The 27,629-nt window shown below is 38.2% G+C and overlaps 1 protein-coding gene across 1 annotated transcript in view; it reads right to left on the bottom strand.

The window, feature by feature from the left end:
- The window catches only part of CAPZA2 (capping actin protein of muscle Z-line subunit alpha 2), a 61,502-nt gene extending 39,400 nt beyond the window's left edge, over positions 1-22,102 (bottom strand). Inside the window, exon 1 of the mRNA XM_053608863.1 lies at positions 21,953-22,102. Coding sequence (XP_053464838.1) covers positions 21,953-21,991 — 39 coding nt within the window. The 5' untranslated portion in view covers positions 21,992-22,102. The remainder of the gene's footprint in view (positions 1-21,952) is intronic.
- Positions 22,103-27,629: the final 5,527 nt, after the last annotated feature.

Raw genomic sequence — 27,629 nt, 5'->3', positions numbered from 1 at the left:
CCTGGGTAACCTAATCAGAAAAAAAAAGAATAAAATCTCTAAATTCATCAATCAGAAACGACAAAGACGAAATAACAACAGACTCCTCAGAAATTAAAAAAATCCTTAATGAATATTACAAGAAACTTTGTTCTCTTAATATGAAAATCTGAAGGAGATTGACCAATACTTAGAAACACGTCACCTTCCAAGACTTAGCCAGAATTAAGTGGAAATTTTGAACAGGCCCATATCAAGTTCTGAAATTAGCATCAACCATACGAAATCTCCCTAAAAAGAAAAGCCCGGGATCAGATGGCTTCACGTCAGAATTCTACCAAAACTTTAAAACTTTAAAGAGGAACTAGTTTCTATATTACTCAACCTGTTTCAAAATGTAGAAAAAGAAGGAAGACTACCCAACACATTCTATGAAGCAAACATCACACTGATTCCCCAAACCATGAAAAGACTCAACAAAAAAAGAAAATTAGAGACCAATATCACTAACGAATATAGATGCAAAAATATTCAACAAGATGCTAACAAACAGAATCCAGCAACACATCAAACAAATATTATACATCATGACCAAGTCGGTTTTATTCCAGGGTCTCAAGTCTGATTCAATATACGTAAAAGTATAAGTATAATTCAGCACATAAACAAATTAAAAAACAAAGGCCATATGATTCTCTCAGTTGATGCAGAAAAAGCTTTTGACCACTACTACCACACTTATCAATTATCTCGATAAATGTTAATAGTTTGAATTCACCACTGAAGAGGCATAGATTGGCTGACTGAATTAAAAAACACAAGCCATCCATTTATTGTCTTCAGGAAACACACCTGGCTTCAAAAGAAAAATTAAAACTCCAAGTTAAGTGTTGAAAGACAATTTTTCAGGCAAATGGAATTCAGAAGAAAAGAGGAGTTGCAATCTTATTTTCAGATACATGTGGATTTAAAGAAACTAAAGTCAAAAAAGACAAAGATGGTCACTTTATATTGTCAACGGAAAAATATGAGACATTTCAATTCTACATATTTATGTACCCAATTTAAATGCTCCCAGATTCTTGAAACAGACCTTACTCAGTCTGAGCAATATGATATCCTGTAATAACATAACAACAGGGGACTGTAACATTCCTCTTACGAGGTAGACAGATCCTCTAAACAGAAATTAAACAAAGATATAAGGGACTTAAATGAGATCCTAGAACAACTGTGCTTGATAGACACATATAGAACACTCCATCCCAAAGATAAAGAATATACATTCTTCTCATCACTTCATGGAACATTCTCCAAAATTGATCATATCCTGGGACACAAACAAACCTCAACTGAATCAAAAGAACTGAAATTTTACCTTGTATCTTCTCAGACCACAAGGTACTAATGGTGGAACTCAATTCCAATAAAAACATTCAACCCCACACAAAGCATGGAAATTAAACAACCTTCTGTTGAATGACAGTTGGGTACAGGAAGAAATAAAAGAAGAAATCATTAACTTCCTTAAGCATAACAACAATGAAGACAATGAAGCTACCAAAACCTGTGGGATACTGCAAAAGCAGTTTTGAGAGGAAAATTTATCACTTTAGATGCCTACATTTGAAAAACAGGGCATCAACAAACTCACAATCCATCTTCTGGAATTGGAAAAAGAAGAACAATCTAAGCCTAAACCCAGTAGAAGGGAAGAAATATCCAAAATTAAATTAGAGATCAATGAAACTCAAAACTAATGAAACAGAGTTGGTTTTTTGAAAAAAATAAAATAAAATAAAATAGATAAACCTTTGGCCAGAATAACTAGAAATAGAAAAGTAAAATCTCTAGTAACCTCAATAGAAATGATAAAGGAGAAATAACAACTGATGCCACAGAGATACAAGAGATTATCTCTGAATATTACCAGAAACTCTATGCCCAGAAATTTGACAATGTGAAGAAAATGGATCAATATTTGGAAACACATCCTCTCCCTTGACTTAGCCAGGAAGAAATAGTGCTTCTGAACAGACCAATTTCAAGTACTGAGATCACAGAAACAATAAAAAAATCTTCCAACAAAAAAAAAAGCCTGGTCCGACGGCTTCACACCAGAATTCTATCAAACCTTCAAAGAAGAACTTATTCGCGTACTGCAGAAATTATTCCAAAAAATTGAGGAGTAAGGAATCTTCCCCAACACATTCTACAAAGCAAACATCACCCTGATACCAAAACCAGGAAAAGACCCTACTAAAAAGGAGAATTTCAGACCAATTTCACTAATGAATATAGATGCAAAAATTTTCAACAAAATCCTAGTCAATAGATTACAGCTTGTCATCGAAAAAGTCATACATCATGATCAATTAGGTTTCATCCCAGGGATGCAAGGCTGGTTTAACATACGCAAGTCCATAAACGTTATTCATTGTATTAACAGAAGCAAAAACAAAGACCATATGATCCTCTCAACAGATACAGAAAAAGCATTCAATGAAATCCAGCATCCTTTTCTAATTAGAACACTGAAGAGTATAGGCATAGGTAGCACATTTCTAAAACTGATTGAAGCCATCTGTCACAAACCCACAGCCAATATTTTACTGAATGGAGTAAAACTGAAAGCTTTTCCTCTTAGAACTGGAACCAGACAAGGTTGTCCTCTGTCACAAATACTATCAACATAGTGCTGGAAGCCAATACAATTAGGCAAGATAAGGAAATAAAGGGCATCTAAATGGGAGCAGAAGAGATCAAACTCTCCCTCTTTGCTGATGATATGATCTTATACTTAGAGAACCCCAAAGACTCAACCACAAGACTCCTGGAAGTCATCAAAAAATACAGTTATGTCTCAGGATGAATCAATGTCCACAAGTCAGTAGCCTTTGTATATGCCAATAACAGCGAAGATGAGAGGCTAATTAAGGACACAACTCCCTTCATCATAGTTTCAAAGAAAATGAAATGCCTAGGAATATACCTAACAAAAGAGGTGAAGGACCTCTATAAAGAAAATTATGAGGCTTGGCGCCTGTGGCTCAAACAGCTAAGGTGCCAGCCACATACACTTGAGCTGGCGGGTTGAAATCCAGCCCAGGCCCGCCAAACAACAATGACAGCTGCAACCAAAAAATAGCTGGGTGTTGTAGCAGGCGCCTGTAGTCCCAACTACTTGGGAGGTGGAGGCAGGAGAATAGCTTGAGTTTGAGGTTGCTGTGAGCTGTGATGCCATAGCACTCTACCCAGGGTGACAGCTTGAGGCTCTGTCTTAAAAAAAAAAAAAAAAAAAAAAAAAAAGAAAGAAAGAAAATTATGAAAGGAAATAGCAGAGGATATTAACAAATGGAAGAATATACGATGCTCATGGCTCGGAAGAATCAACATTGTTAAAATGTCTATACTTCTCAAAGCAATCTACCAATTCAATGCCATCCCTATTAAAATACCAACATCATACTTTCAAGACTAGAAAAAATGATTCTGCGTTTTGTATGGAACCAGAAAAAACCGCATATAGCTAAGGCAGTTCTTAGTTAATAAAAACAAAGCTGGGGGCATCAGCATAGCAGATTTTAAGCTGCACCACAAAGCCATAGTGGTCAAGACAGCATGGTATTGGCACAAAAATAAGAGACATAGACATTTGGAATATAACAGAAAACAGGAAATAAAACTTAACTTACAACCACCTATTCTTCTATAAACCAAACAAGAACATACACTGGAAGAAAGATTCCCTATTCAACAAATGGCGTTGGGAGAACTGGATATTCACATGTAAAAAGACTGAAACCGGACCCACACCTTTCTCCACTCAAAAAAATCAATTCAAGATAAATAAAGGACTTAAATTTAAGGCATGAAACAATAAAAATCCTCAAAGAAAGCATAGGAAAAACACTGGAAGATACTGATCTGGGGAAAGACTTCATGAAGAAGACTGCCATGGCAATTGCAACAACAACAAAAAATAAACAAACGGGACTTCATTAAACTGAAAAGCTTCTGTACAGCCAAGGAGACAACAACCAATGCAGACAGACAACCTATGGGAAAGGATATTTGCATATTTTGAATCAGACAAAAGCTTGATAACTAGGATCTATAGAGAACTCAAATTAATCCACATGAAAAAAGCCAACAATCCCATATATCACGGGGCAAGATACATGAATAGAACCTTCTCTAAAGAAGGCAGACGAATGGCTAACAAATATATGAAAAAGTGCTCATCATCCCTAATTATTAGAGAAATGCAAATCAAAACCACCCTGAGATACCATCTAACCCCAGCAATAATGGCCCACATCACAAAATCTCAAAACTGCAGATGCTGGAGTGGATGTGGAGAGAAAGGAACACTTTTATACTGCTGGTGGGACTGCAAACTAATACAACCTTTTTTGGAAGGAAGTAAGGAGAACCCTCAAAGAACTCAAGCTAGATCTCCCATTTGATCCTGCAATCCCATTACTGGGCATTTACCCAGAAGGAAAAAATCCTTTTATCATAAGGACACTTGCACTAGACTATTTACTGCAGCTCAATTTACAATCACCAAAATGTGGAAACAGCCTAAATGCCCACCAACCCAGGAATGGATTAACAAGCTGTGGTATATGTACACCATGGAATACTATTCAGCCATTAAAAAAAATGGAGACTTTACATCCTTTATATTAACCTGGATGGAAGTGGAATTATTCTTAGTAAAGCATCACAAGAATGGAGAAGCATGAATCCTATGTACTCAATTCTGATATGAGGACAATTAATGACAATTAATGACATGGTGGGGATGGGGAGAGCAGAGAGAGAAAGGAGGAAGGAGGGGTGGAGAAAGGAAGAGCAGAGAGAGGGAAGGAGGGAAGGGGTCTTGGTGTGTGACACACCTTTAGGGGGTAAGACACAATTGTAAGAGAGACTTTACCTACCAAATGCACTCAGTGTAACCTGGTTTCTTGTACCCTCAATGAATCCCCAACAATAAAAATAAAGAAAGAAAGAAAAGATAAAATATTTTATATTCTACAAAACTATTTTTCTTCTAAAATGTTTAAGGGTACTATTAAAATTAAAAGGCAAAATATAAATAATACTTAATTTTAAAAAGGCAAAGGCAGAGTAGGGTATAAAGGATCATGCTTGCTAACTGTGCATTGGAGTCTATTAGGATAATATAAGAATCTCCATTTCCTTCTTCCCCTCTGCCTATCTCCCTCCTATGGAAGTAAGAGTTACTGGAAAGTATTTACACCGAAGTCTTGATCACTATGCCACAGGCAGGAAATAAAAATTGTTGTAATATGTTAATAAACAGTATAATCAAATACTTTTGAAAACTTACAGAATTTTGAGATAATTGTTTTAACATTCTTAATGACTTACACATTACCTATAAAACTGGCAAAATCAAAATACTGATAGCATGCAGAATACATATAGTATATTTAGTGATACATCTAATGAGTTGTTGAGCTGTAAAAGTTTTAGTTGTTTCCAAAAAAGGCATATACCATTTAGAATTTTAGAGAGTTCTATTTTGAGTTTTCACCAAGAAAGCAAAAATGATCTGTACTGTATTTTTATCCTATGGACTTACTTGCCCTTGCTACTGCACTAAAATGTACGCAGTAACCAAAAGACTTCCCCAATATCCAAAGTGCATGGTGGGTCCAAGAAGTACCACTAAGTGGGAGGTCAAGAGAACAGACTGGCTCAGAACACAACTTGGATTATACCAGCTGAACCTGAACTATTTAATCTGGTCTTTGTGAATTTCTTAAGATAAGAATCTGCAGTTTGTATTTCTCAGACGCTAGACAAAAGACTGTCTCTCACGGTAAAGGTCTGTCTTCCTAAGAAGGGATTGTTCAAAGCTAGGTATTTTCTGTACATTCCTCCTAGATGACTTTTTTAATTTAACAATTATTTCTTCTAGCCTACTTCTAACAAAAAAGGTCATCCAAGTTAAAAACAAGGTCTCAGAAATAGAAAGAATTTCTAAAAATAATAGAAAACAGCTCCTTCAAGTTTCTCTAACACACATGGAGCTACATTGTATCTTATGTTTTTGAAGAGCCCAGTGAATTACTAGATACATTCCCAACCCTGCTGCTAAATCTTTTTCATTATTCACTCACCATCTTCTTCCACATGATATTCTTTAAGGTCAAGTCTGGTCAAATTGGAGTCAGAATCAGGAATGAGTTATTACTTTTTTTATATTTCTAAACTGCTTGGTTTGTTGGAGAGGGGTGACTATTTTAAAGTCAGGGCAGCTGACAAACACACTTCACAATTAAAATAATTATATCAAGAAATACAGAGTAGTTTTCAAAAGTTAACCTATTAGAGCAGTGGTTTTCCACCTTCCTAATGTTGCGACCCACAGGTTGAGAATCGCTGTATTAGAGCTTCAAGTATTAACCTGAACTTAAAGCTGGAAGAGCTATTTTTTTCTTTCTCTTAGTTCCAAACACTATTTGGTATAAAATATATACAAAGATGATAAATAAAACATAAAACATGTTCCATGCTGTTACACTCCTTACAGAAGAACACACGTGACTATTACCTATACAGAAAAGTGGCATATTCAAAGTAATATCAAAAATATCAGAATATATGAGCACTAAGAAAAAATAATTTCCACCCACCAACTGCTAGAGATAACACAAAAGCATTACTCACTGTCAAACTCTATTTTTGGTACTTTGTCTTTCTTATGTTTTTTTTTTTTTTGCAAAAAACAATCATTCTACAATTCAAGCAACAAATTTAGATAAAGGTAACAATAAATGTTAAGCCACAGAATAAAATAAGAATCAATTAACTCCAGGGCGGCGCCTGTGGCTCAGTCGGTGGGGCGCCGGCCCCATATACCGAGGGTGGTGGGTTCAGGCCCGGCCCCGGCCAAACTGCAACCAAAAAATAGCCGGGCGTTGTGGCGGGCGCCTGTAGTCCCAGCTGCTTGGGAGGCTGAGGCAAGAGAATTGCTTAAGCCCAGGAGTTGGAGGTTGCTGTGAGCTGTGTGAGGCCACGGCACTCTACGGAGGGCCATAAAGTGAAACTCTGTCTCTACAAAAAAAAAAAAAAAAAATCAATTAACTCCATACCAACATAATAAATGAACACAGAGGGGAAAACGAAAAGCTCTTCATTATGGAATTCCAATCAAGAAATGCAGAAGGAATGAGTGAAAATCACCTTGGATGACCATTGCAGGAATTCTTGCAGGCAAAAATATTCAACAGATGCTAAAATTAGTGGGGCGAAAGTATAAAACAAAACCAAAATATTTACTTGGTTTGCAAGTATCTTTCCAGATTACACTTAATTACTAAAAAACAGATAGTAATTTTACACTTGAGAAAACTTGCCACATTCTACCTTTACCAAATGAATAAAGTTATCAATAGTTATAAGAAAAATTGACACTACGTGTCTCCTGAGAGAATATACTGAGAACACCATGTCACTTCTGTGATGCTCCTGCCAAACATTCATAGACGGAGTCTAATTATGAGGAAACAGCAAACAAACCAAACTTGCGTGAGAGTCTAACAAATTAGCATGTCCTCTTCAACGGAGTTAAAAGTCACGAAACATAAAATGCTTAGAAAGGTTCCAGATTAAAGACAACCAGAGACATTACAACAAAATTCAATATGATTCTACTTTGGATCCTGGACCAGGGAGGGGAAAAAAGGCATTAGTGATTACAGTGACAACTGGTGAAATTTACATAGGGACTGCAGATTATAGTGTTGTATAAATATTTAGTTTCCCAAATTCGATAATTACACTGAGGTGTTGTAAGAGAATGTCCTAAACACAATGAAGTGTTTAAAGGGGGAAAAAATCCTTTCCACTCTGAGTTTGCAGGGGATTTCGCCTGTATTTTTCCTAACTATAAAGTTTTACTCTTTGTATTTAATCTTCAATCTGCCCAGGATTGAATTTGTTTATGATGTAGGATGGGGATCTATTCTTTATTATATTGTTATATGGATAAAATATTCTAGTACTATTTGTTAAAGCATACTTCTGTTCCCCAATAGACCAAAAAGAAAAGAAAAATGAAAAAAGAGGATCTTACATATTCAGCCCTATTTTAAAAATCTAAGTTATGTCTTTCAGTTGGGGATATGAAAAACATATGTCACATAGCTTAATAAATTCCAAATAACTTAGCAATCATCATTCAGATAATAATTGTAAGAATGTGACTTCCTCAATGAAGTTCTAAATGTTCAATAATATCAGCAGGCAACAAGAAGAGATGCTGCCCTAATATGTAGTAGCGGCTTTGTTTAACATTAAGAAAGTATCAATGACAGCAGTGTCAAAGCAAATTAATATTCTATTTATCCTCAGAAAACAATTTATTTTGCTTAAAGACTTCTAAAGATTATCCCTGGAAGTTATGAATAGTTTAATTTTATACACAAAAATTCTATTAGGCGTTGCTGCAGTTCACAATGAGGCCATCATGCCCTTAAAATCAAGTTAAGCAATCTTGGGTTAAATAGGAGACTCTAATTACCTGAGTTCTGATTAATTAAGATATAATCAGATCCACCATTTTGGTTTGTTTAAAGTTATTTGAACCAAGCTAGGCTTTTAGAAACTCAAAAACAAACTGTAGGTTAGAAAAGACAAATAGGTGCTATTTTGCTATTTCATCTATGGTTAAACACATTTAAATTAATTTACTTAAAAACACTAACTTTCCAGCCCCTCTAATTTCAAAAATCTGTAAAATTAGCACTGGTTTAATCTGGGAAGAAAGAGAAAATCAAGGGGGGACAAACTATCATATCCACACACTTAGAATGGTACCTGGCAAAAAGCACTCTGAATTACAGTACAACCTCCATAGCTGACCATCTCCTCAAATTGACCTAATTTTCACTGAATGTACATGCACCACACATACGCAGCATTACAGTAGGCCTACTTCCTTATGTTGACCAATCTGTTACAGTATGGGTGGTCATCTTACAGAGTCTCTATTGTATTTGTTAAATAAAGCAACATTTGATCTCCCTTCAAGGCAGAATCCCTGTCACTCCTGCCCTATACTCTGAACTTAATAGTTACCAAGTAATGAATAAATCTATAAGCAAGAATAAACCCCCATTTATGTGAAACAGTCAGAGGATGTAGCACTTCAATGAAATGAACATTCTAAGAGTTATCACTAATGCAAATGGTAGACTGTGAGCTTCCAAAATAACTTACATTCAAAACTACACAAACTTATGCTAATATAAAGAAGCAGTATAAAGTATAATGGTTTAGAGTACAATCTCTGGACCCAGATTAACCAGGTTGGACTTTTATCTCTATACTCAACAGGTAGGTGACTTTGGGTGAATACATTATATTAGCTACTATTATTAGCAGTCATAATAATAGATTAAAAGTTTACTTATGTTAGTATAGTCACAGTATTCTTAAAAATAGCTTTAGAATACATACATTTTCAGATTACATGTTTTTTTGTGCCTTACAGTGGTGCAAGTGTAGCCCATGACCATGTATTTCTGTGTTGTCTCCAGTAAAATCAGTGAATTCACTTCACTTCCCACACACCAACATCTTTTCTCCTTACTTGGGATATCATCTCTTCCCACTCTACTTGACCCTGCTCACCTCAAGCACCCATGACAGTAACACAGGGGAAGAAACTAGATTCCAAGCTGCAATTGTGGAAATTTCCAGTTAAGATCTGGGTTTTTACCTAAGTCAATTATTGCTTTGACTTAGCCAAGTTTTTATATATATATTTTTAAACTTCTATAAATCTCAATTTTTAAAAGGTAAACTGAAGAGGATGAAATGTATCCTTGTTTCTTAAACGTTTTTAAAGCTCTGACCCTGTTAGATACAATAAAACAACATCTACAACTATGCTGACATAGCTGACACTCCCTTTAATTTACCTAAGAGAAAGCAGAAATCCAGAATTAAGATTTGAATGAAGTCTTCAGATGAAGTTCTGGGGTTTTTACAAAACTCCTTCCCCAAACTGCATAATCTGCCTAGGATGATTCAGAAGACAAGTTGGAAACAAGGAAACCTCTGGGTAATCTTATCCATTTTCGTTCCTCCTCCTACTGCCATACAACAGCTCTCAAATCTACACACCTCCTATCATAACCTCTGGCAAAGATCCATTTTTCTAACTATAATTTATCTATTAGAGATCTCCATCAAAATGCCTCAACCCTCGGACTGTCTCACTCAAACTCCTGCCTCTGTTTTTTCTGCTTCTTCTTCTTTCTTTTTTATTGAGACAGAGTCTCACTTTGTCACCCTCAGTATAGTGCCATGGTGTGATAGCTCACAGCAACCTCAAACTCTTGGGCTCAAGTGATCCTCTTATCTCAGCCTCCCTCCCTAGTAGCTGGGACTACAGGCGCCCACCACAACACCCAGTTTTTGTTTGTTTAGCAGTTCCAGGCCAGGTTCAAACCCACCAGCCACGGAGTATGCGGCGGCACCACCACTGCACCACAGGCGCCCAGCCTGCCTCTCTGTTCTTGATAAAATTATGCTATCAGGCCTGGTGTGATGATGGCTCACACCTCTAATCCTAGCACTCTAGGAGGCGGGAGGATCACTTGAGGCCAGGAGATTCAGAATAGCCTGAGCTCTGTACCACCTGTAGTCAGTCCCATCTACTGGGGAGGTGGAGGCAGGAGGATGGCTTGCGATGGAGGTTGCGTAGAGCTAGGATGATGCGCTACACTCCTGCCCGCATGGCAGACTGAGGCTCTGTCTCAAACAACACAAAACAAACCTTCTTGACAATTATTTAGTACAACAATCATTAACAAATATTTTTGATAACCTGCTAGTACTATTGAGATCTGTGGTGTAAGGCTTAAGATGAAAGCCAAATATTATGTGTGCCTTAATATCTGGGGGAAATGGGAGGGCCTTAAATGGCCCAACTACAAGTTCTCCTCCTCACTCTGCTCCCACAGATAAAGTCCTGTAGCCAAACAATCCTTTATCAAGGGGAACACAGGTCCTGCTTATGCCTGAATAGCAAGCTTCAGTTCCTGGGGAGGCTTTGGAATCAATCAATCAATCAATCACATCCTCCTCAGGAACCAGGGATTATTCCATCCTCTTGTTAGTACAAGCTTGTTCAATCCATTCCCGAGTGCAACCCCTATGAGTGCTGTGTTTCCATCTCCTGGACTGCTGAGTGTATTTATTAAACTGCTGTCAATCTCATCTGGTGTCCAGTGTGATGTGTTTAGTCAACCCCACGGTCCTAGGCCAGGAATCCCTCCCATACCAACAAAGTAAAGAAGAGGCAATTTATCCAAGAAGCTGCCATGTAAGATACTAAATGGAGACTCGAAGGCAACGAATTCGGATATATAAAATATATTTTAAACAAACAAATATGCTGACACAGTCCCAACATTAGAAGGGCATAAGATTCTTCACAAATCATCTTACATTTATTTCAGACATAAATTTACAATTGTGGTCATCTAGTTTCCTATTCTCCAATAAATTTGAAGGAAGAAGAAAGGTTGACATTTATACAATATTTTTAAAAGGGAAGGATCTGAGCCCACCTGACAAAGGCTGTAGAGAACAAAGTTAGCTTATAGGAACAAAAATATTTCAAAGAGAGTCAGGAGCCAATCAATGTCTTAAAAAGAAGGCTCTAAATTTCTCGTGAAAGAATTTTTATTAAAGAATAAGTACAAGCTTCCATCAATAACCATCTCAGATGAAAATGATGATCAGAAGTTTGAGTTACGGGATAATACGGATTAAACATTTCTAAACTGTCAATCTGTTACAAATGTGCTGAGATTTTAGAAGTGATCAGGCATTGTGGATGTGGCCGATGGAGCGGAGAAGGATACATCAGAAGCTTGTGCACCAATTTCAGGTAACCTTCCCTCACTCCACTCTTGGGCCTGTAGGGGACTCCTTGTAAGTATACAAATTAGAAGATAAATTAGTTTATTAAATACTGAGAAATGTTTTTTTTTTTTTTTACAGAGACAGAGTCTCACTTTATTGCCCTCGGTAGAGTGCCATGGCATCACACAGCTCACAGCAACCTCCAACTCCTGGGCTTAAGCGATTCTCTTGCCTTAGCCTCCCGAGCAGCTGGGACTACAGGCACCCGCCACAACGCCCAGCTATTTTTTGGTTCAGCCGGGGCCAGGTTTGAACCCGTCACCCTCAGTATATGGGGCCAGCGCCTTACCGACTGAGCCACAGGCGCCGGCCCTGAGGAATGGTCTTGATAGAACAAATTAGAATAATTGAAATGGACTTCCTCAAAAATGGACACTTTGCCATTCCAATAGTTTGTGACCTTCTTTAGATCAGAATCCTCGCAAAGATTCTAAAGAAAGTGGGCAGAATTCAGTTGTAAATGGTTCTGGCAAGGGGAAAAAAACAAAGAATATTCATCATTCAAATGACAATGATTCCACCATTCCTAAAGAGAATTCCCCAAATCTGCACCCTAGGAAAGAAAACTACTTTCTTGTCCATTAAGTAAAAACTACAAGTTCATTATGATAAACTGCACAGGAAATTGTCTTCTGCTTTCCAACAAGTACTACTACTTTCTTTCTGTCAAATGTCAGCAGATAATCGTTTAGGATCAGATGTGTTTCAGACTGCAGGCAGTGAAAAAAGCACCATGCTAATGATGGGCTGCTGCCGGCCACACTGTTCCCAAAGTGCTGCTGGCAGAGAGAGGAGCTGATGTCCTCATATTGTGTAGAGAGAGCATGCCAACATCCTGAGCCTAAAAAGGCAACTCATTTTCTCTACGTTCCTTCCGATTTGATCCAGAGGCCAGATGATGGGCAAGGCAAATGCTACTAACTGATTGTATGGCAATCACACATCCTGTTGGACCAGCATGTACAGAAGCAGAACTTTTACCACAGTGATGGGGAGAGATTAATCATAAACCCCAAAAGAACACTACTCGTGACCAAATTCTATGGAGCAGTGGTTCCTTACTTTGCCAAAGAAGTTCCCAGTCCTTAGTTTTTTAAATGTTGCCACAGATATAAGTGGAAGATAGGACATATTTCATATGAGAAGCTGTGATCAAAAGTTTTGGTATCATTATAGGAAACACTGATGAACTAGACCAACACCCACAAGTTTTGAATTATTGCTCTTGGCTTAAGGTGGTTAGCACAACACATCAAGTATCTTTACAGGGTTATGTCACCTGCAATATGGAATTTGGAAATGTACAATATTATACCTACACTGCTGAATAAGACCAAAAACTTCTCAGAGAAAAGACAACACAGGAAAGAGATCTGGATGAACAAAAGCTCCAAATGTTATCTTTCTGCCGTGCAGTCCTTGATTCCATCACTCTTTGCATTAATGGGACAGAATGCATCTTTTTAAAGCAAAGATAGCTCCATGGTGAGAAGCCTCTTCAAGAAGTGTTTATTATTGGAAGTCGTGGGCAAATGGCAGTGCTACTTGAATTTTATGATTACTAGAAGATGAAAGCGCAACAGGCTGGGAGGGCTTACTGTGGGTTGTCAGTTGTTCCACGATTTATAGAAATAGTTGACAGGATTAACGTTATTTCATTTGCCTATGCTTGTGAATTCTTCAGATTTTTCTGGTGACTTTACCAGACATTTGGCAAAAAAAATTTTACAAACACTAAGGTAAAACCTTGGTTCCAAGAAATTTAAAAATTGTCTGAAGAAAATAATTTCTTAACAAGAAATGAAGTCCTCACTAAATTAGTTATAAATATAGTAATCAGACAAAAATTTTTTCAAAAATTTAAAACCTTGAGCAACTGGGGGGAAAAAGGAGATGAAAGTATAAAAACCAGACAATGCATGTGTATGGGAGCATGCACACACACACGCACGCATACAGGTATACACACACGTGTACATGTGCACACACACACATACTTGAAAAAAACAGCTATCTGGAACCATTAAATTTAGAGGTAAAGGACCGTGCATTCTCCACAAGCTCATATACTTGGGAAATACATACCCTAAAAATGATTCACTGTTTATTTTAAATTCGAATTTACCTGGGCATCTGTATTTCATCTTAGAATCTACCTATAACCCTTATAATTTCCACACAGTAGACAGCATGCCATGTAGTTATTGGCCTCTGTGATCAAGGAAGATGAAATTAGGGTAAGAACATGCCAAATATGAAGGCCTGTCAGATTCATTTAGAAAGTTTTTGAAAAACTACAGATTCCCATCCTCTATTCCAGACCTACTGAATCAATCTCCAGAGAACTGGGACCTAGAAATCAATATTTTAGAAAATCTCATGAATGATCAGATATTGCACCCACACCCTGTAAGGCACCATGTATGCAAAATCTGAAGTGTTTGGTCTTATCAAGAAAGGAATCATAGGTTTTACTTGATTCTCAAGGACTCTGACACCAAAAAGGACTACCATCTTTGTAGACTGATAGTAACGTTAAAGGGGCTATTATGCATTTTTACATTGCAAGAATCATTTGAAATTGTCTCCTACAACTCACTGAAAATTGCCTATACCTTGTTAAGAGAAGCAAAAAATAGAGAAACACTTTTTTGAATTTTATGACATTTAGACAATTTATGACCAAATGATCACTATTGTATATCTGTGTTATGCGCTAATTGATTTTAATGTTGAGTATATTTAAGAGTAATTTGTTTAAATAAGTTTTCTTCAAAAATTTTTCCTTTATAATTATTTTGAATGGTAATTAAAAACAGGGCCCATAGCACTTAACCTAAAACTAGGCCATCTATTGAATTCAACATTAATACTTCTTTAAATACGTTTTTACCATTTATTTAAAACATCAAGAAATCCATGAATCCAAAGTAGGCGCTATCAATAACTGGAAAAAGTTACAAAGTTATTCTTTATCTTACAGTTTTTCAATTTCCTTCTCCTCTCTGAATCATTTCCTTTAGCCCAAAAATACCCCTAAATTTCTCTATCTTTAAAAAAAGTATCCTTAAAAGGAAATAGTAGGAATAAATTAAGTATTTATACCTATTCTTTGTCTTACTACAAAAGTGTTTTAAAGAATAATTTGTACTTACTGTCTCTACCTATTATCTTTAAAGTCAATATTTCTTGATCCCCTAATATGAAGCTCAAAGCTGGTTACCTATTCAAATCATCTGGGAAGTTCTAGCTCTCTCTCTTTTTTTTTTTTTTTTTTGTAGAGACAGAGTTTCACTTTATGGACCTTGGTAGAGTGCCATGGCAGCAACCTCCAACTCTTGGGCTTAAGCAATTCTCTTGCCTCAGCCTCCCTAGTAGCTGGGACTACAGGCGCCCGCCACAACACCTGGCTATTTTTTGTTGCAGTTTGGCCGGGGCTGGGTTTAAACCCGCCACCCTCGGTATATGGGGCCGGCGCCCTACCGACTGAGCCACAGGTGCCGCCCTACATCCATGTTTCTTTACAAATTCTTCGGGTGACTCTAATGTGCAGCTGGAGTTGAAAACCACTGATCTAATATGTGCTAGGCACCATAAGAGACAAAGACGATTAAGATGTAGTGGCCAGGGGGCTCACACTTGTAATCCTAGCACTCTGGAAAGCTGAGGTGGGAGGATCCCTTTAGCTTAGGAGTTTGAGACTAGCCTGAGCAAGAGCAAGCCCCCAAGACCACATCTCTACTTAGAGAAATCAGATGAGCACTGTGGTTGTTGCCTATCGTCCCAGCTACTCAGGAGGCTGAAGCAGGAGGATCCCTTAAACCCAGGAGTCTGAGGTTGCTGCTGTGTGCTAGGCTGACACCACGGCACTCTAGCCTGGGCAACAAAATGAGATTATGTCTCAGGAAAAAAAAAAAAGAAAGGCATAAGGCTTAGCCTTAAAGAACATAGGAAATGAGAACATCAAGTACATCTATTAAAATTGGTAACTGTTATAACAAAGGTATATACAAATTGCTAAGGGAACAGAGATAGCCCAGGAAACAAAAGAAGAGAAGGGAAGTCTTTGGGTCTGGTTATCTCTCTACTCCTTGCTCCAAAGCCTAGTACAGCTGCTCCCTTGAAGGCCACTAAAAAGCCCTAGTCCACTACTTAAATAGTTGGCCTTATCTACATGGTTTTCCTATCTGTAAAACAGGGATAACAACAAAGTCATTCTGACCATTGAGAGAATATGTTAAAGTATCTGACATTTAATAGATAATTTGTTTCTTTCTCTTAAACCTAAACTTTATTCTTTTTCTTTTTTTTTGAGACATAGTTTCCAGCTGTGGCCCTGGGTAGAGGGCTGTGGTGTCACAGCTCATAGCAACCTCAAACTCTTGGGCTTAAGGGATTCTCTAGCCTCAGCCTCCCAAACAGCTGGGACTACAGGCGCCCACCACAACGTCCGGCTATTTTTTGTTGCAGTTGTCATTGTTATTTTAGCTGGCTGGGCTGGTTTCAAACCCGCCAGCCTCGATGTATGTGGCTGGCACCGCAACCACTGTGCTACAGGAACTTTTTTTGAGTTCACAGTCCTTCTTAATCTTTGCAACATTGGGCACTGCCCCTTCTTGTAATTCTGTTCACATTTTGCCACATGAGTATCAACTCTGCACTAGGTATACAACACTTCTACTTTCAGAGTCTCCTATCACCTTTTTGTCTCTCTCCTCCACTTACTTCTCAAATGAAATCGGCGCTCTCCTCTTTGTTACATCTAAATTTTTCCTCCTAAAGGGCTTATCTTACCTGGTGGCTTTAACCCACAGGGAGGATTTTCAAATCTCTATATGATCTCTGGGCCTGCCCCCTTTTTCAAGCTCCATTTATCTCTCCCTATCTGCTAGATATTTTCACACAGACATCCTACTAGCTAGCAGCTCACACTCAGTACAACCAAACCTAAATTCACCATTATTCCATCCAGCTGTACATCCTCTTTCCTGTGTTCTCTAGTTGTTAGTGGTGGTACCACCTCCCAGTTATCTAGATTTTAATGTTCATGGTTACCTCTGACTCATGTCTTTCCTTTACATTCATTTACTAAATCCTGTTGATTGCAGTTAAGTCTGTTAGCAATCTTTTTTCCCTCCACTTCTTTAGAGAGTTAGGTCCTAAAATCCTCTTAAGCCAGTTTTCCAACTGTTCTTACAACTCCAATCTATCTAGATTCATGAATCTCAACATTTTTAGGCTGTTATTTCATTACATCCTTTCTTATCCTGATTTGCAATCAGCATTAGATACATGACTTAATATACCACCAAAAAAGGAAAAATGCTGAGGCAATGATTGTACAATGCAGACTGTTTTCAGAGACCTTAAAATACAGAAAATATCAGTATTGGAATCGGTGAAGTATGGAGTACGGCATATCTGGTAAATGAATGAATATAGATGTAAATACATAATATAATAGTTTTCAAAAGTTAGTTTCATTCATTTTCAAGAGAAACACTTCAATTAAAACGTGTGAGTTTTCAGCCTTTATACTTATAGTGGAATAAGTAAATGTGTCTTAACAGCAATAATGTAAAACCATACATTTAACCTTCAAAATACAATGTATGAAATGGTAATGACAGATATGAAAGACGACAATGCCTGTATTTAGGAATTCCAGTAGAAAAGAGAAAAGAGGTAAATATTATGTAAAATTATATTTAATACTAATAATATCTTATCGAGTTCATGAGAGAGATTAAACTAGCTGTGTGATCTAAGCTAAACCCTGGGGGATGAGTAAGATTTTCATTTTTCAAAGAAAGGGACAGACCTAGAAGCAATACCAACACTCACAGTGTATGAAAAGTCATGAGTACAGAAAAATAGCTACCATTTATTGTGTGCTTATACATGCGAGGCACTATTTGTATTTAAAGCAAATTCAAGGAGAAGGTACTTACTATTACATACCTTTCAGAAGAAACTGAGGCCGAGAGATTAAATAACTTACCTAAGGTGCTAGAAATGGACTAGTATGTGAGTTCATAGAGTTCATATTACAATTAAATAACAGTATATATTAGAAATGTCAGAACTATTTAGGTTAGAATGGCACACGGAGTGGTAAGTACCATTTTAAGAGTCGAGTTCCCTTATAAAGGCAATGGGGAACCCAGTGACTAAAATCTTGAGAGCAGACTTTGCTCTGATACTAGAGCAGTAAAAAAAAACTGAGAGTAATGACAGGTCAGCTTAGAGGCATGGCTTAGATACAGGAAACAGGAGGGATTAGTCTAGAAACTTTAGAGTGAAACCTAACAGTGGCAAATATAACAAAAGAGAAAGAACATACATGAGACATTTTTCTATCTTTACTTTCCCCTCTTGACTATTTCTTCCTTAACTGTTGTCACAAAACAAGTATAATCAAGTTGCATTGTTTGTACGGACAAATTCTGTTACCAAACACTAGCTAATTTAATAATCTGGTCAATTGAGAGGTAATAAGTCAAATATTAATATAAATGAAAGAAATAAATTACTTGTGCAACTCACATTCTGATGATGAAAATGACAAAATTTATAAACTAATTGTAAGGTATAGGCCAAAATAAAAAAAATTAGAATAAAGCTGAAATTAAAAACCTGGATGACTGGAACAACTGGAAGAAAGAAATAAAGAGAAAAATGAGCAGGAGATGGATTTCTGCACCCTTCTGTGGGGTGGGGGGGGAGAAGAAAAAAGTTTATAAATTTATTTTTAGGTAGGCTCCGTTTGAAGACATCTAATTAACCATCTCCTGTAGGACCAATGCTCTGGAAGAAGTGAGAGTAGAGCTAGGTACATGGGACACATTTTTGAAGACATAAAAGTTGAATCTGTGAGAGCGGATTATTCTTAGCATAGAGGGAAGGTGGGAAGGGTTATAGGAAGAATAAAGATCTTTCCTATCAATAACTAAGTGTATTTCTTTTGACGCTTGAATTTTCTCATCTAGAAAGAGATATGGAAATTTTTTCATTTGCGCCTTACACCAAAATTTCATGTAATTTCAAAACGTTCACAAAAATGTTTTACCGTACAACACAGTTGACCCAGGAATGGAAAATGTGAACTGTTTCTGGCATGTTTCTATAACTATATAAAAAAAAAAAAGCCTGTGGCATACACTATAACTTGAAAGAACTTCATTGAGCTTCTTCAGCTAAATTTATTTCCTATTCACCCAGTGGCCAAAGGAGAAAAGGTTTTTACATTTCATAGTGGTATTCTTAAAAAAACAATTATACATGATTTTTAAAAACAAAGCTATTATTCTAGATTAATTTCTAAAACAGGGCATGTATGAAACTATACCAGTAACATAAAACACTTAAATGTATTAATTATAAACTTCGTTCTAAAATGAACAAACACAAATTTAGATTCTAACAGTATTTAATGTATGGTATTTACAATTTTTATTAAATAAGCTGTCAACAAATTAAAGAAGAGACAAACCGAAAACAGTCTTGTTATTAATTTTGTTCAAGACAGCATAATGTCACAAGAATACGAACCTTGCATTCTGACAAACTCGGGTTTAAACACCACCTTTCTCTTGGGCTGGGCACTGTCCTTGGGTGAATTACTTGAAAGTTTCTGAAATCTCACTTTTCTCATCTGTGAAAGGTAATAAACCTACCTACCTCAAATTTACAACAAATTAAGCAATCTTAATTACTTGAGATCTGAGCCAAGCATATACAAAGTATGGTACTAGATACAACTTAACAGCTTTTCTTTCTTAGATTTGTAATCTATAATGGAAATTTCACAAGCTTTAAAGTACCAAAAACTTTATTTTATTTTTTCAGAGACAGGGATCTTGCTACATTGGCCTTGCTGGTGTCAAACTCCAGGGCTAAAGCAATCTTCCTCCCTCAGCCTCTACAATACCCGGGACTGCAGGTGCTTAAAACCTTATTTTTGAAAATTAAAACAAGGTGGCAGAAAGAGTAATATGATTTAAATATTAGTTTAACAATGTCACCTTTAGTCCTCTCTTGTTCTGATCCCATACAGGATATATATATGCTCCTCCCAAAAGATTAAAAGAACATTTAAATAAAGTAACGAGAAAATTAAAATTTCATTTAATCAGTTACTTGAATTTAACCCCAAATTTGGTCACTGTTTGTTTAACCAGTAAATATCATGATGAAAACTATATGTAAAATATCTACAGAATATTGTTACAAACCCCCAAATAAAAACCAAAACACCAAAATTCAAAGTAGAATTTTTCACTTACTCATAGAACATATTGCTAGACAAGCTCAAACACATTCACCAGGCCCCCAGCTTTCATGGAGCTTAGTGCCCTAAGAGTGTGGGATAATAAGGAATTCTGTCAACTGATTTTGAAAAACCTTTGCTATTTTAGGCCTTTACAACACATGGCAGGTCTATATTAACTCCCACACTGAGTACTTTCTCATCGACTAGATTTCTAGCCACCTGAGCTGCAAATCACCACTTAAGAATGGTAGAATAAAAACACGACAATCTCTTTTAAAAACTTTTTAACACTACTTAATTTTAAACATGTGTATGTGTACTCACGCACATTTTCAGTTACTAACTTGTAGTTATCTACCAATATTACATATGTGAATACTGTCAAGCAACTTTTGTGAATACAGGGATCTATCTGCTGGGTCTGTGGATTATGGCAAATCTTGTGGCTCTCCCCATTTTGTTGTCTTATTATCATTTTCACTAAAAGAGCACAGGAGGGAAAAAAATATCCAAAAATGAAGATAAGGCTGACTTCTGCACATCAGGAAGGAGACAGAAACCTAGATTTCCGTGGAAGAACACAGCATAAAAAAAAAACATTTAGAGCTGTGAGTTCCAAATGAATTACCCTTAGGGTTACATTAGCATTTCTAAACACTATCACGTACTTGTACTTCCTACACATACTGGCTCTCAAACACAAAAATGATGCATTTTAAATTTTAAATTAAGAGTGGACATTTCCAAAAGTGTAACTATCTTATTCATATGGTTGTATCAGTTAACTTTCCTTTCCAGGAAATACTCAAAATTAGTAGGGTTCTCCCCACTACCCCACCATCCCCTGGGAACCGGATCAGCACAGTAGCCAAAAGAAAAGGGTGAAGCAGAGAGAGCTAGTTCAATGATCAGATTTCTTATTTCAAATGCTGAGAACTAAAGTCGTTCATCTGGTTCCATCGCATCTGGTCACAGCATCTAACATACAGTAACAGGAGTTGCACAATTTTCTCTTCAGAAGAAGTCCTAGCAGGAAGACTGGGTGCCACCAAATAGGCCCCAGGAGGACTGCTGCCAACCTGAGCAGAAAACAACTGGGGGGGGGGTCTTTTGTGTGCAACTCCGCCGCCTCCCAGAGAACATGGGAGCTGCAAAGCTTACAGCTACAGCCAAGAAAGGAAAAAAGAGAGAGAGCTCTGTGGGGAAAGGAAAAACCGTAGAAAATTAGGGTTTCTTTTAAGAAAAGAAGCATTTGCTTTGGGAGGAGGAAGTAGAAGGGAGAAGCGAAGGTCTGCTTCCTAAGCGATTCTTCCCCTACCCCTCACCCGCGACAGGCCGCCAGGCTGGGCACAGCCCTCGGGCCGCTCCTAGGCCCGGTCATAGACCCCTCCGGCGCCCCCCGTCCCCGGAGCAGGCCCGCGCCCGGAAGGGAGAGGGTCCCCGTGGCCGCCGCCCTCCGCCCCCGCCCGCCGCGCGAGGCCAGCCGCCGCCGGGCTCCCGCTTCCTATTTTCGGAGCACACACCGTACAAGGAGCGGAGCGAGCAGGCCCGGCAGAGACCTGCCCCCGCGCGGGGCCTCGGGTGACTGACAGGGGCAGGCACTTGGGCTCAGCGAAGACGGGGGAGGAAGGGCAGCCGAGGGCACAGTCCGATGGCCAGTGCCCTTCCCCAGCAGCCAGACTCCGGGCCGATACCGACCGGCTCCGCCGCCCCCGCGGCTCTTACCTTCTCTTCATCAGACAACTGCTCCTCCAGATCCGCCATCTTCCTTCTGGCGACAATCCGCAGCAGCGGCGGCAGCGGCCACCTGACTTCCCTCTTTCCGTGTGGTCCTCTGCGCCGCGCGCCCCCGCCAAGGGAGGGGCCGCCGCTCGGGCTGCCGCGCACGCGCCCAGGGAGGCCCGCCTCCTTCAGGCCGGCCTTCAGGGTCGGAGCGTGGCTGTGCGCGTGCGTGGGCGCCTCGGCAGCGGGAGGGGGAAGGTGTCTCATAGGGCTGCCAGCTGCAGGCGAGTCAGCCTCGTGAGGGGGGCATTCGCTCCCGATCGGTGACCATATGGACCAAATCTGTGATGAGTACATTCTGAGCCCTTACTTATGTTCCCATCAAGTTCTGAACTCTGCCAGCTAAAATGTGAAAAAGTGTACAAACAGAGGCTTTTTAAACGTTGTTTTTTTAATGTTAAAAATATTAAGTTTTCATTAAAATATGCATGCACAACCTGGTCCAAAACTGGAAGATTGCTCTTGATTTATTTATTTCTTCATCCAACAAACATTTGTTGATCTATAATGGTTTGCCCTGCACTGTGTTAATATCTGGTGACATACAATGTTGGGCAAAAATCCCCAGAGAAACCTCTGCTCTTTAAAAAAGATGATTTGAGCAGTTGGGGTAAGCATTGCACTATTCCAGGGGAGTAAAAAGTTAGGTTAGACGTGCATCCTACCTTCCTGAATAGGGTTGCCAGATAAAATATGGGGCTTAGTAAAATGCCAATTGCAGATATATAAACAGTAAATTTTTTAAAAGCATAAGTATGTCCCATAAAGCATTTGAGACATACCATGTATGTATACTAAAAAATTATTAATAGTTTTTAATTTTACTGGACATACTTTATTTTTATTTGCTAAATTTGGCAACCTTACTTTTGAAGCTTCAAATTTACAAGAGAGTAAAGATGTCATCAAAGCTGTATGTATGAATTAGCTGGGAATCTTGTTAAAGTGAATTTGCTAATTCAATAGATCTTGAATGGGGCTGTGTAATCTGTAGTTCTAGCAAGTTCTCAGCTGATGCCAGTACTCCTGGCCTTAAAACCACATTTTGAGTAGTAAGGCCTTAGGGTTTCCATAGGAATTAAAACTATATGAATTGAAATTCTTGAACTGTGACATAGTATGATCAGAATTATGTCCACCAAGATAAATCTGACAGCTGAATATAAGTGACATATGACTATACATTAAAGAGTTCAAATAAATATTAAAATGCAAGATATTGTGATTAAATAATTTACTGGGTGTTCATAGTGTGCGCATCATTGTTTCTTATGTATGGAAAACACAGAGAAGTGATGCTGTTGAAAAACTGATAGTTCATTTGGGGAGACAATAGGAAGGGAAGCCTGCTGACACATGCAGGGAGAAGTAGATGTCCTGTTGAAGATAAATGTTGCAGTGAAGATATGCAAGGGAATAAACTACACAGTTTGGCCAAGGATATCACTGGATGTCAGTCAAGAACATGTTTACTTTTTTCCAATTTACAAGTCATTGCTTCATTGATTTCTCACTGCAACTTCATGAAGGTTATCAATATTTTTAAACCCATTTTATGGAAGAAAAATTGAGGCCAAATGATTTGTTCAAGGTTGCACAGCTCCTAAGTGACCACACTGGGATTGGAACCTAGAAGTCTTATTCTATATTTCATGTTCTTTCCACTGCAAGATCCTTTGTCCCTCATAAGTCTGGGCACTCTCCACCTAATAAAACTTAATGAAGGCAGCTACTGTTACAACCCATCATTTCAACCTGCTGCATCAACAGTACTTCTTGGTTTTAGAGAAGTTTGTTTTCTGTATTTTTTTCCCTGTTTACTTAGCAACACCTATATCAACAGTAGATACTCAGTAAATGTTGTTGCTTCTTTGAGTGGGTCCTCTCTTCCTCTAGAAACCTCACCCAAATCTGGTAATGTTTTATAATAATTTGAATCAGAGTATGTTTATAATTGTAACCTTGGTGATGCTTTACATGTGGTTTTGCACAGTGACACAACCATCATGAATAATTTCTGATAATCTTTTCAGTTATCTTCTAATACCATCCTCTTAGTACAATTAAAACGATTTATAGAATTCACATAACCTATATATTCCATGAAGATTACAAGCTGTCACATATGGAATGAATGATCATTATATGGTTCCAAAGAGAAATGTACTGGTATTTTCTTTCTTTCTTTCTTTCTTCCTTCCTTCCTTCCTTCCTTCCTTCCTTCCTTCCTTCCTTCCTTCCTTCCTTCCTTCCTTCCTTCCTTCCTTCCTTCCTTCCTTCCTTCCTTCCTTCCTTCCTTCCTTCCTTCCTTCCTTCCTTCCTTCCTTCCTTCCTTCCTTCCTTCCTTCCTTCCTTCCTTCCTTCCTTCCTTCCTTCCTTTCTCCCTTCCCTTCCCTTCCTTTCTTCCTTCCTTCCTTCTTTTTCTTGAGACAAGTCTCACTCTGTTGTCTGGCTAGACAGTGGCATCAGCCTGGTTCATACCGACCTCAAACTAGGCTCAAGTGATCCTCCTTCCTCAGCCTCCAAATAACTGGAGCTACAAGTGCCCACCACACTGCCCAGCTATTTTTTTCTATTTTTAGTAGAGATGGGGTCTTGCTGTTGCTCAGTCTGGTTTTGAACTTCTGAACTTCCCACCTTGGCCACCCAGAGTGCCAGGATTATAGGCATGAGCCACTGTACCTGGCCAAGTATTCTTTTTTATTTTTGTAGAGACAGAGTCTCACTTTATGGCCCTCGGTAGAGTGCCGTGACCTCACACAGCTCACAGCAACCTCCAACTCCTGGGCTTAAGCGATTCTCTTGCCTCAGCCTCCCGAGTAGCTGGGACTACAGGCACCTGCCACAACGCCTGGCTATTTTTTGGTTGCAGTTTGGCCGGGGCCGAGTTTGAACCCGCCACCCTCGGTATATGGGGCCGGCGCCTCACCGACTGAGCCACAGGCGCCGCCCCTGGCTGGCCAAGTATTCTTGATAACATGTCATTTCATGTTGTTGAGAAAATAAACAAAATATTCCTCCCACACAAAATTCTACTAGTAAGTGAGAATTTTTATCCTTTTCTTACTTAATTTCCTTTTTTCTACTTATTATTGGTGCAATCTTGGCCTTTCCAGTAAATGCACCAGACTTGATTTTTGTAAACAAGTTCTTCTTTTGTAGTATTTATTTTTAAATTACTTATTAATCTATATAATAAGTATACTTATTAATCTATTTTTCATGACTATGCCCTACGTACTGAAATATATTTTAAGCTTGTCAAGATCACAGGTTTCCTAATTTCATAGAATCACAATCTTAGGTTCATCTAGGGCAAGCCTCATATTACAGGTGAGTTGAATCTTAGATAAATAAAATGACTTGATGAAAACTGCACAGCTGGCTGATACCTTTTTAAGACCTACGTGTCTTGACAGTTAGACAATTTTTATTTCATGTATATATATGTTCATATGTATATATCAAATTAGGTTTAATAAGGTGATATAGTATTACTGATTGACCACTGAATGGCTACACCAGATACAGACTTCTATAACACCATTTTATTTTGTCTCTGCACCAGGAAACAAATATCTGCAGTTTCAAAGTGTGACTGACCTGATAAAGTCTGATAAAGACTACCAGGATAAGGCAACTAATAACTGGTTGGCTGTTACTCTCACAGGTTTTAAGTAAGGTCCTTTGTCACTCGGGGAAAGTATGAAAAATCATATATATATATTTTAAAAGTAATTGTCTTCCTAATCAAATAATCACCTAAACTATTGCTTACTTGTAGTTAAGTGTGGCCTACTGAAGTCATAGATATAGATCATTCTCAGGCTACAAGGGAGTTATTAAAGAAGCTTCTTCAATTTTTCCTGCCTCCTGAATGTGCTGTTCACCCTACTTTGGTTCCTGCCAATCTTGCCAAACTCACCTCTACCAGTGCTTCAAATGCACACGTCACCAAAACACGCAAAGCTACTTGCATATCCTACTTTCTCATGACTCTGTCAGAACTCTTCCCGGAATATTCTTTGCTACCTAGCTATCCTTTACAATTCTTTTACCTCTTTTCTTTGAAACACTCATTGAACCCTCTAGCTAAAGTTAATAATTTCTTTTAGGCCAGGAGTGGTGGCTCACGCCTATAATCCTGGCACTCTGTGAGGCTCAGGTGGGTGGATTGCTTGAGCTCACCAGTTTGAGACCAGCCTGAGCAAGAGCAAGACCCTGTCTCTACTAAAACTAGAAAAACGGAGGCAAGAGGATCACTTGAGCCCAAGAGTTGAAGGTTGCTGTAAGCTATGATGATGGCATGGCACTCTACCCAGGGTGACAGCTTGAGACTCTGTCTCAAAAAAAAAAAAAAAAAATACTACGAATAATTTCTCCTAGATTCCCATAGAAACTTTCTGTTGATTTTTGCTGTGTACCCTAGTAATGAGGTATATAGATTTTACTATTGCTAAGTCCCGGATTCTGATCCTCATGCTAGCTTTGGTTAACCTTAGGCAACTTATTCTGGAGGCTTTTCTTTCTTCAGCTATACATTGGGGATAATAATGGTATCTCCCTCATAGGGCTGTTGTGAAGATTTAATGAGGTAATGCAGGCAAAGTGCTTAGCACCCACTGCAGGTCTCAATAAATATTATTGTTGTCAATAATATTGTTGACAATATCATTATCGTCATCTTTGACGACATGGCCTATGTCTGGCCATAATTAGCTGTCTGGAATATATAATGTCTCGCAAATAAGTGCTTAAAAGAGCTTACTTGGAGTGCATATTGATTAAATATCCTTTCATTTTACATTCCCAAATGAGAGTGGAAAAATCAAGATAGCAACCCATAGAGGGGGTTAATTGCTTTGGGGAGTCCAGAACAGGAGAGCAAACAATTTTCTGAGAAACCTTAAGACCATACAAATACTCTTGAGTAGTGCATATTCAGTCACCATTTAAATCTCTCTCTAAGTGATTCTTAATCTTTAATTCCTCTGTCACAGGCCTTCAGCATCTTCACACCATGTCCCAAATGAAGTACAGGGGACGGGGAGTGCCTGAGGTGACCACGGCAGCAGTTCTCAAACTGTGGGTTGGGACCCCTTTGTAACAATGAAAATACATTGCGGCATTATGAAGGTTGAGAACCACTGCGTAGGGCAAGGTAAGGAAATACTAAAGCTTCTATTCATTTCCATTTAGTTATTTGAATTGTTGTTACAAAATGTGTCAGGTATGGAAAAAAGCTTAGTTTACCTCTTCCAGATCCCACTCACTTTCTTTCTTCCCACGAGTGACCACTAACCTGAATCTGTGTTTATCATTTCCATGTGTATAAGCTCTTAATATAGGAACGTTCCTTTTTATCCAACTAACATGGCACCTAATTTTAAAAGTGCTTATAAAATGAATTAGTATGACTTTTTGGCATAGTCTTGTAAAAAACACGAATAGTAAACATTAGACTAATTGATAGCTTTAAAAAATCTGTCTATTTGACAGTGTAAACTGTGGGGCATAAATAAAAACATAAGTCAGACTCTTGACTTGAAAGGTGAAACAGCAGAATGCACACATTCGCTGGTAGTGAGTGAAAAGACAGACTTAATACCGTTAATGTTTT

Source organism: Nycticebus coucang, chromosome 11 (genome assembly GCF_027406575.1).
Source record: "Nycticebus coucang isolate mNycCou1 chromosome 11, mNycCou1.pri, whole genome shotgun sequence".
NCBI classification, from domain to species: domain Eukaryota; kingdom Metazoa; phylum Chordata; class Mammalia; order Primates; family Lorisidae; genus Nycticebus; species Nycticebus coucang.
Note: the sequence above shows the minus strand (reverse complement) of the source record. Positions and strands in the feature narration are given on the sequence as shown.